Raw genomic sequence first — 9,849 nt, 5'->3', positions numbered from 1 at the left:
GGTTTGTAAGTAATTTGAGAAATAAAAATAATATTTTGAATTCCAATATTTTTGTCGGGAATTCAAGGGTGTTTGTTAATTCTTAGGGAAAAAATCCAAAAGGCAATTTATTTCTACTTGCTCTACTTCACATGACATTCTCAATAAAATTCCGAATGTTATAAATAAATGAAAAAGCAACATACCTAGACCCGAGTTATTGAAGCCCCACCTTGAACCCGCACATTTACTCGAGACATTGAACGCAATTCAAACGGTATAGAAAACGGTATTAGGCCTTAACCAACTATAAACTTGAAACAATTCCCTGTTACTCGATAAAAAAACCCTTATGCAGTAACTACTAATTTTCAGACGTCGATAAACGTTTGTGACTGCAGCACGTGTCTTCCAACTTAAATAGATTTAATCGTCCACGTCTAATTAGGTATTACTTCCGCGAACTTCAAAACAGTAAAACTTTCTCAAACAACAAAGACAATGGCGTACACTCATTTTTACTGAATTTCCGAGGTTTTGTCCTTGAAGCTAAGGACAGTTCTGCGGAAATTTCCCGGTTTTTTGTCAATCAAAATTCATTATTTTAATTCTTCTAATGTTTTGATTGTCCAAGAATTTTGACGCGGCCATTTCCTACATTTATGTCCATAAAGGGAATTTTTTTTTTGAAAATTCTGTAATTTTTTGATATTTGAATTTTTCTACATGTCCTTTATTTATTTATGAATATTTACGCATTTCGTGAATTTTCCAAAAAATTAGAATGTCCTTAAAAATTCATTATTTTCTTTTCTTCTAATTGAATTTTATAAATTCCTCGCATTTTCTATTCTGGAAAATTTCCGGCGAATTTGCATATGAATTTTGATATTCATTTATCTTTTTCATAGAAAAATCTAAATAATAGAAATTCAATGATAAAAAAGAATTTTCTGCGTCAAATAGAAATCTAAAAATATGCATTGACTGAATCTTAGAATTTTTTTCCCGGTGTACAACTCCCAAAAATTCTGGAATCTTCATATTTCCTGGAATTCAATAGAACTATCCGAAAAATTTTAAAATTTTCGAAAAATTATTCCATGCAATTGTTTCAAGGTAGAAATTGTTAATCCGGAGCGTGGAAAATTGTTAAAAATGTGACGAAAAAAATTGAAGGAGTGATAGGTGGAGCGCGATGAGACGAAAAAAGTTATGACCGGGTGTTTCGAGATGACTGGATCGACATTGGGGCATCTCCAGCCCCAAGTAGAGGAACCAAGACCATCAAAACCACCGGATATCAATAAAGAATTGGTATCGCCACGTCATCGCCGTATGCGACAGAGAATGACACCTGTTCCACCTGAAAAGATCGATCCGCCAATTCAACTGACACCGGTCTGGGAACATGTGGTTTGTCAATTTTCCTACATTTCACATGAAGAAAAAGCTCCACGAAAAATTGAAGCCAACCTGAATTTTCCCGAGAGTTTCGTTCACTTTTTCTAGAATATCCCATTAAAATTGTACAAAAATCTCCCACAATTTCCGGTTGATTCCTTAATTTTCCCTGTATGACATCTTGTTCGGAATTCAGGAATTCCTGCCGGAGAATCTCAGTGGAAAATCCATGAAAATGGTAATTTTTACTCGGATTTTCCAGCAAGAAATCTGAATTCACGATAAATTTGATGTCTCCCCAACTAATCATTTAAAATTACATTATCCATTCGCTAAATTCTCAATAATTTCCCTATCCCCGGAAAAATTCAGGTACGCATGCAACACCTTACTCGGAACTCAGGAATGCCCGGTGGAAAAAGAAGTGAAAATTCCACGAAAATTCTCATTTTTACTCCGATTATCTGTCGGTAAAATCTGAATTGAGGAGAAATTCGATTTTTGTCTGCCTAGTAATTTCAAGTAACATTTTCCACTAGTCGAATTCTCAATAATTTCCCTCTCCCCGGAAAAATTCAGGTACGCACGCAACATTTCCCCCCCGACATCGACAAGCACTCGACCTTCACCGAAATATCAGAAAGATTGCGAGATCCTGAGTGGGAAGTCCGTCAACATGCACTTCGTGTTCTAATTGATGTCGTACCAACATTACCAAAGGAACAAGTGGATAGTATTCTCTCGCCAGTTGTACCCGAACTCATCAATAATCTCGGACACTTAGCACCGGCCGTACGTAAAGGTGCAATTGATGCACTGAGGGTTTATCTTGTTTGCAGCGAGAACCGTGAGATAATCGTTAATAATGTGAGTTTTATACAACTTGAATCACCAGAAAAATCAGGAGAACATTTTTTTAAATCACCCCAGGGGGCTTCCCCTTCCACCTGTATGTCATAAATCTTTCGGGGTATTAAAATTCCCTTGTGGAACAAATACCAATTGCTGCTATTACAAGATATGAATGACCGGGGGAGTAAATAAATTCACTTTGCATTGATTTTCTCACAACCTCTTTCAACTTCCATGTAGCATCATTGTCAGCAGCTCAGATTGATAACATTTCTCATTAAAAATCATTAACATTCTGTAAATAAATTCCATTATTTATTCCGACGAAATTTTATATTTTTTTATATTTTATTTCATCATTTTTCCCAATATAGATGAATCTGAAAAAGCAGCGATTGAATTAAAAATGATGAATTGAAGAACAAAAGAATATTGTTAATAATTAATTTACAGTGAATGTTTAATTAATTTCATGAACAAACTGAGTATTTATCAGTTATAAATTGTCAATTGTCAATTTTGAGATGTTCTTTTCAGATCCTCGAAAGTGGTTTATCCCGTCAAGCTCCCCTGGACCCTCTCCAAATCAGCATCACTCAGGGTCTTATCCTCAGTACTCCCTCCCTCCTTTGCCCCTCCCCCGCCACTCCATCCCCCTCCGACAATCTCTTATCAGCGACGATAACAACGTTGGCTCACCACCTGATCCAAATAAACCACCAAGAGGCGGCTCTGAAGTCTCTCCTGAAGATTCGAGACACAATTGGCTCCGAAAACTTCGCCCACCACCTCTCGACCCTCAACCCCACGGCACTCAAGGACTTCCAAGTCCTCTGTGAAGTGTACAAAGTCAACGAGAGCCCGATGAAAAAGAGAATGAAGGGAAGAAGTCCGACAAAGTCACCAAAAATCGAAGAAATAAACGGCAATGTCATCGAGATTGAGACAAAAATCAGTCAAGGTCATCGTAAAGGTCAACTTCAGAAGGATTCCGATGACTTTGAGACTTCAGGATCTAGAGTCTTGTTAGAGACTGAAATCAAGCTCAACGAGGACACGGCGATAACGATGACCATCTCCGAGGAGAAGGACAATTTGCCGAATCATGGTGATCATGTTGAAGGTCAAGATGAAGCAGACGATGAAGTTGAGTCGAAGGACGTGTGGATCGAGAGGAGAAAGACACCGAGGAGAGTGCACTTTGGTGGTGAAATCGTCAAAATGAGAACACCTGATTCTGATGACTCCGAGGTACTTCAGAGTGAAGTTAAAAAGACGAAAATTCCCCTGCCAATAGCTCCTGTTACGAAGTTGCCACTTCACTTGACAAAGTCATCGTCGAATCCCAGTAGTCCGAATTTACCGAGGTCCGACAAAGCCTCGAGGAGATCGAGATCGGCATCGATCAGCCCAAAGAGAGAGTTCTACGTTCACGACGGGACTTTAAGCCCGAAGAAGGGGATCTTGACGAAGAACACGAGTCACTCGATGACTCGAGTGAAGTCTATATCGCTGGAGGGGGAGGGCTACTTCAATGGTAATCTTGATGATGTCTTTGGAATGAGAGAGAACGATAGGAGTTGGTCGTTCGAGGTGTTCGAGGATCTCGACAGCGACATCGATCCCAGGAACATTCTTCACGTCAATGACTTGAAGTTTAAGAAGAAGTCGAGGAAGAAATCATCGAGAGCAACTTCACCGAGGAAGTTCGAGAGAACAGAGAATAAAAATGTGGAGACATCTCTGGACGAGAAGATCGAGGCAAATGATGTTTCGAGTCAACATCGGAACAAACTTCACGGTATGAAGTTCAAGTCATCGAAGATTTTATCGAAAAAATCGGAGATAAATGAAGTGAAAAATGTGAGAAGACCTTCAGACGGGAGAATTTTTCGAAGTGAATCAGCGAGTGCTCTTCACCATCCCAATGATAATTTCCATAAAGAACTTCATGATGAACTCCATCATGAACTTCATGTCAATGGAAGAATTTCGGAGTTGAATCTTGAAACTTCACCCGGCAATTTACTCATCAACAATCGAGAAATAGATAATCAAAATTTCAGGAGAAGTTCAACATCACTCGGATTAACTTCAATTGAAGATTCAATTGACAATGAGATGAGAAAAAAATCATCAGGGACGAGGAGTTCTTCGAGAAAGGCAGTTTATGAAAGTTTTCCCAGAAAGGAGAGAAATTATATTCTTATGGAACTATCGAGCCCTGTTAAAATGAGTTCGAGAAGTCGTGAGGTCTCGCCTGTGGGGGCTGAAGAGGTCAAGGGGGTGATAAAGGGCGAGGGGGAGGATAAGGGAGAGAAAAGTTTTGTGGAGAAAAGTGGCGAGGGGGAGAGCAAGGGTGAGGCTAATTGGGAGGATCTCGGACTTGTGACTCAAGATGTTCTCGACGACCTTCATAATAAGGTAAAGACTATTAGATCATTAACAATAAAGTTGAGAAAAATAAATTGAACGAAAAACAAGGGTTGGGGGTCGTAATTGAGGGTCATTATTTCTACAGAGGGAAAATTGGGTCAAAATCACTGTTCTCAATCGGAAATTTTCCTAGCCTTCCACTGGAGTGGAAAAAATACGAGATTAAAATCATTAGGTAATTCGTAAAAAGGTACATAAAATTAATTAGAGAACAGTAAAGGTAATTTTGGAGTGTTTTTAGTGAATGGGGGAGATAATTACACGAAATTATAGGTGGGTAAATTTCTAGTTAGGAGAATTGAGGAAATTTTGAGTGGAGTGGAATAAAAAGATGTGGCGAATTGCTTTTTCATTGAAATTAAATGAATTTTCAATAATAAAATTAATTGAATGAGCAATACGTTTTTAAATAGTCATCTGAAAAATTATATCAATTACATGAAAATTATATCGATATTATCCAATGAAGCTTCAATAAAATTCAATTGAAGTAGAATATCCCGGCAGGCAATCTTTCCTGTATATCGATACAACAGTTGTTGCCACTATTTATTTTTCATAATTTTTCATAATTTTTTAAGCCATCATTGAAGTATTTCATGATATTTTTCCTTCAATTATCGTGAAAAAAATGATATTTCCCAAAAATTCAAAGGTGAAAAGATTTTCTCACATTTTCGGGAACTTAATTCAAATTAATATCGACGACAGGTTATTAGGATTCAACAATACTTAGGCATGACAAGAACATCTGATTTAATTTGACGAATCCATTACCGCTGCAAAAATTATATTTTCAACTTTTTCCATGATATCTGATGAAAATTGAGATTAAAAAAATTTCAATACCCGGAGGCGAAAGGCAAGAAATCCTAGATTATAGATAGAAAAATCAGTTAATTCAATAATAGCCTGGATAATGATGTTGCGGCAATGGATCCATCGTATTCATGGGGTATTCGGTGTGTAACGACTGAGAATAAATCAGACTATTTCGAAATGTTGAATGGTTGAGGCATGCGACGATGATGACAATCGCATACGAAATCCATATCTCGAATACTTCATTCAAAGTTCGGCCGAGATCGCTTTGATATAAAGCCGGACAGTAAACTGGGTCGATCGATTTAACCGCCCCATTGAAATCCACCCCATTACACCCACTGGAAAGTTTGAGACATTGGTAGACTCGACATTTTATTCTTAAAACATTAATTGGGTGAACAAGTGAATTCATTTGCATTTGAATATTTCAACTGAGACGATTGCAATCTTCATCTCGTGAATTATTCATTAAATGTCCTCTGAGTACTGGTAATAACTGTCTGGAGTGTAATCGAACATCTCGAAGTCCAGTTTAAACTTTTCGTACAGTTGAGTTATGTGATCAGGAGTTAATTGACTGAAATAGACACTAGCTGCGTCTGATCTTCCACTCTTGTGTTTCCACGCGGGTTTTATCTTGTTGGACAGTCCCATTTTTTCAATTGCAAATATTTGGTCCTCGTTGAGGGTCTCCACCTTCAAAAATTCAATTCTCCTTCAAAAAATTGCAATTTTTAACTATTAAATCTAAGAAAATATGAAATTATTCCCATTACTTGATAATAAAAAATTATTTTGACAATCCTTTTACCTTTAATTATCTATTTTCCTTGTATTTATCATATTTCATATCGTGAAATACTAATTGATCAACTAATTCTGGTTTTCCCGTTAATTAAGAAATTATCAGAGAATTCGGATGGATTCGTGGATTCCTCGATTTTTCAAAAGTAATTGATGACAAGTGGAAAATTATAAACTTTTTATTGTTGATAATGATGAATTGACAATTGATTTCATCAATTGCTCAATTGCTACTGCGATATACAATGACAAAACGTCAGGCTAAATCGATTTTCTCTAGGTATGATAATTAATACGTTGTCACTAATTAGCATTACCTTCGCAATGATTGTGTAATTGATGGTACAAGGTGTACAATACAGGTAGTAGGGCATCCAGTGATCGTCGCCATAACTCGCTAAATCAGTGTCAATTAGGTACTCAACAAATTCTCGCCAAGTTGGCTCGATTCCTGCGGGTCTCGGTACACCCTCTCTGTGGATAACTTGCTCCTCCCCCGGGGGTATAAAACTGTCATCTGCAATGAATATCCGGCATCATCCACTCCAGTCAATATCACCGGAAAAGTCACGCTCCAATGGATTTATTTGACGTGAAAATTAAAATCAATCGAACACGAGAGAACGCTGTATATCACTAATAAAATATAAATATTGAGAATTAAAATAGTCGCAAGATTTGTTTTTTTTTTGTTTATATACCGCCACGGGTTAGACTCCAAAAGCAATTTATATGCCGAGCCAATAAATTTGATGAATAAATATTGGTTTTAGTGGTTCGAGTAATTTTCCTTGCGTGATATATTCCTATCCGAATTATTAATTGTGTGGACCAATGGAATTTCGAGGTATAATTGTACCTCGCAACGGGATTTTGTTGTATGTAGAATGGATAGAATATTGTGTATTTGATGTTTTTTAATGTAAGATTCTGAGCGAGGAAAATAAGAAACTGGGATGTCTGAGGGTGGAAAATGAGAACTTGAGTGTTCTCCGCCGAAAACCTAAGAGGTTGAAAATCCTGAGTGGAAAAGATAAGAGTTTTTAGGTTTTTGAATGGGGTAAGAGATAATTTGAGGCTTTTGAGTGAGAAGAATAAGAGTTTGAGTTTTGCGAGCAGAAAAAATAAAAGTTCGAGCCTTCTGAGCGTGATACTGAGAATGTGGGCCCCATAAAAATTGATACCATCGCACTCAGAGGTGTGTGGGCATTGAATTTACGAATCGGAGGCCTCAGGCAGACTAACTTGAATTTAGTGAGTGCCAAGTATAAGAATCCGAGTGTCACGAGTCTTTAATCTATAATTGAGCTATAAAGATAAGCTCTGTAAAACCTGATTACTTTCAATCATCTCAATTTCTCGAGAATTTCAAGAGAAAATCACCGACCATCTAATCCATCTAAATCACCTATCCATTAATTTCCTTTACACCTGAAAAATAAATGAATATCGTCCGCATAAAGTCCTCGAGTTCATATACCCTCAACCAAAAATAGAGCCGACAAAATCCTTTTCCAAATATTTTATCACCGCGAAAATTCCCCAAATCCCCAGAAAATAAGGAGGAAAAATACCTCTGTATTTCTCGACAATCTTGGAGCCGTATTTCCGATAAAAATGCAGTGTACCATGTTCTCTTCGCGCTACCGAATTCTCGAGTTTGTCTCGATAAGCGCTCAATAGTCTCTCGAATGGATGGCGAACGACCAGAAATTTCGTGGTAGCCCTCAGCGCCTGGAGGATAAATAGAATATCGAGAAAAAAAAAAAATATACGTGAATTGTGAAAACAGTCGATTCGGGGTGAATGCGAAGAAGGGGTACTTGTTTGGCTTTGTATTTTCAACGACCTCCTCGGCTTCCGGATAATCCATCTCTGGTATTAGACGCCTGGCAATTGTCGATATCTGATCTTTACTTTTTGTCAGTTCACTCTCCGATATATTCATTAGCAAACAGAGGTTGTGAAGCCACGTTGTACTACCAGCTTTGTAGATCGGGCAGTAAGATATCCGATGAATCCTGGGGGCAATTAATTTGCCATTAATTGGGGATTTAATCATCTCCTCTGTAATTAATTGGGTCAATTACAGGAATTTTTTAATTGGAACATTTTTCTCACTTTGGGCAAATAACTTTATGGAATTTTGAATGGTAAATTTTACACGGAGGAATGGAATTTCTGGCTTGATGAGAATTTACTAGAGGCAAGTAAATTTGGTGAATTCTGATGGGGCAATTAATTTGGCATCAATTGGGGATTTGATCATCTGCTCGTAAATTAATTAGGCCAATTACAGGAATTGTTTTATTACACCATTCTATTAATTTTGGGAACATTATTTTATGGACTTTTGAATATGTAGGGAGCAGAGAAGGAAAATAAAGTATGAATATAATTTTATTTACAATTTCCCTGAAAATCCAGTGAATAAAAAAAATGAGAAACGTAATTAGCAAATTCTTTCTCTATCATTTCTTCAGAATTTCAACGGAATTTTCTCGGGGACGCTAGAAGAAATGGAACGGAATTTTAGGAGAAAACAGGATATTTTTCTACTGAATTATTTTTATGTGTGGAAAATTGAATTTTACTCACGTGTCGATGTAAAATACGGAATACTGAGGTGCTGGTGGATATTTGATAATATCTCTCTCCGTTTCCAATCGGTAAAACCCTAGATTATAATTTCTACATGCCTCCTCAAGTTTTCGAACTCTTCTTCTATTTCTTGTTTCTGCTTCGCGCTGAAAGTCGAATATTCCCCAATTAAAATCGATCTCTACATCAATAATCCAATCAATCTCGATCCTAAAAATCTGAGAGATTTCAAATTCATTGCGTCAATATGACTGAGCGTTAGAATTATTTTCCTTGAGACCGAGGAAATATTCTGACAACAATTGAAAAATTTATTTATCTTATTTGGGTTCTATTTTGGTCATTTACTAATTAATTAAACTTCTTCAAGATTCTATAAGTTACTAATTTTTATTAGCATAGACTCCTACAGTTAATTGAAGTTTCTTGAAAATGACAAATTCTTTTCATCGCTATTTCTTTCAGATAAAAATTAATTGATTTTTATATTTTAAGAAATTTTATATTAACAGAATTTCTGTTTAATTTCTGGACTGAAGGAATTTCGATTTTTTTGTAAATCCAAATAACGGCAATTTGGCTGGTGTAAATATATTTGTTCTCGTTTTACTTACTATTGAATTTTTATTGTAGTGGATTGTCCCCTCGTCGCGATGTGCCACTTGTTTCACGAGAACAACAACAATAACACACAACACAAATATAAACACGAAAAATAGAACTACCTGCCGTGATTTTCTACACATGTTATTTGTCTGCGATTCTCTTACTGAATGGAATGGATTGTATTCGTGTTTTCGTCGAGCACAACCTTTTACCCAACAAAAAAAAAACAACCGTTGATTCACTATCCAGAAACCTGTCTTACTACTGTCTGAAGAGACCAGCGGACCTTGAAGCGATCAATGCTCTCAGATGAATACTAATCGAAGGGGAGAACAATGATTT

The 9,849-nt window shown here is 36.7% G+C and overlaps 2 protein-coding genes across 2 annotated transcripts in view; one reads left to right on the top strand and one right to left on the bottom strand.

Annotated features, from left to right (window-relative positions):
- Nucleotides 1-9,849, top strand: part of LOC105262711 (uncharacterized) — a gene marked incomplete in the record, with an annotated part of 30,992 nt that overhangs the window by 1,466 nt on the left and 19,677 nt on the right. The window contains 3 exon segments of the mRNA XM_011298432.1: nucleotides 1,097-1,395; nucleotides 1,963-2,250; nucleotides 2,773-4,659. Of these exon segments, the coding sequence (XP_011296734.1) occupies nucleotides 1,195-1,395; nucleotides 1,963-2,250; nucleotides 2,773-4,659 (2,376 nt within the window).
- On the bottom strand, nucleotides 5,369-9,763 carry LOC105274285 (carbohydrate sulfotransferase 11). The gene is made up of 6 exons (XM_011317233.1): nucleotides 9,516-9,763; nucleotides 8,899-9,047; nucleotides 8,150-8,321; nucleotides 7,875-8,034; nucleotides 6,618-6,817; nucleotides 5,369-6,192 (listed from the first exon to the last, which is right to left on the bottom strand). The coding sequence occupies exons 1-6, from the start codon at nucleotides 9,645-9,647 to the stop codon at nucleotides 5,965-5,967; spliced, it is 1,041 nt and encodes a 346-aa protein (XP_011315535.1). The 5' UTR covers nucleotides 9,648-9,763; the 3' UTR covers nucleotides 5,369-5,964.

This window comes from Fopius arisanus, unplaced genomic scaffold (assembly GCF_000806365.1).
Source record: "Fopius arisanus strain USDA-PBARC FA_bdor unplaced genomic scaffold, ASM80636v1 scaffold00010, whole genome shotgun sequence".
NCBI classification, from domain to species: domain Eukaryota; kingdom Metazoa; phylum Arthropoda; class Insecta; order Hymenoptera; family Braconidae; genus Fopius; species Fopius arisanus.
Note: the sequence above shows the minus strand (reverse complement) of the source record. Positions and strands in the feature narration are given on the sequence as shown.

Coding starts and splice junctions, on each gene's coding strand:
- LOC105274285 (XM_011317233.1), bottom strand. CDS start 9,647: ATGTGTAGAAAATCACGGCAGGTAGTTCTATTTTTCGTGTTTATATTT. Junction 9,048..9,515: donor ACTACAATAAAAATTCAATA/GTAAGTAAAACG, acceptor TTCGACTTTCAG/CGCGAAGCAGAAACAAGAAA. Junction 6,193..6,617: donor ATTACACAATCATTGCGAAG/GTAATGCTAATT, acceptor GAATTTTTGAAG/GTGGAGACCCTCAACGAGGA.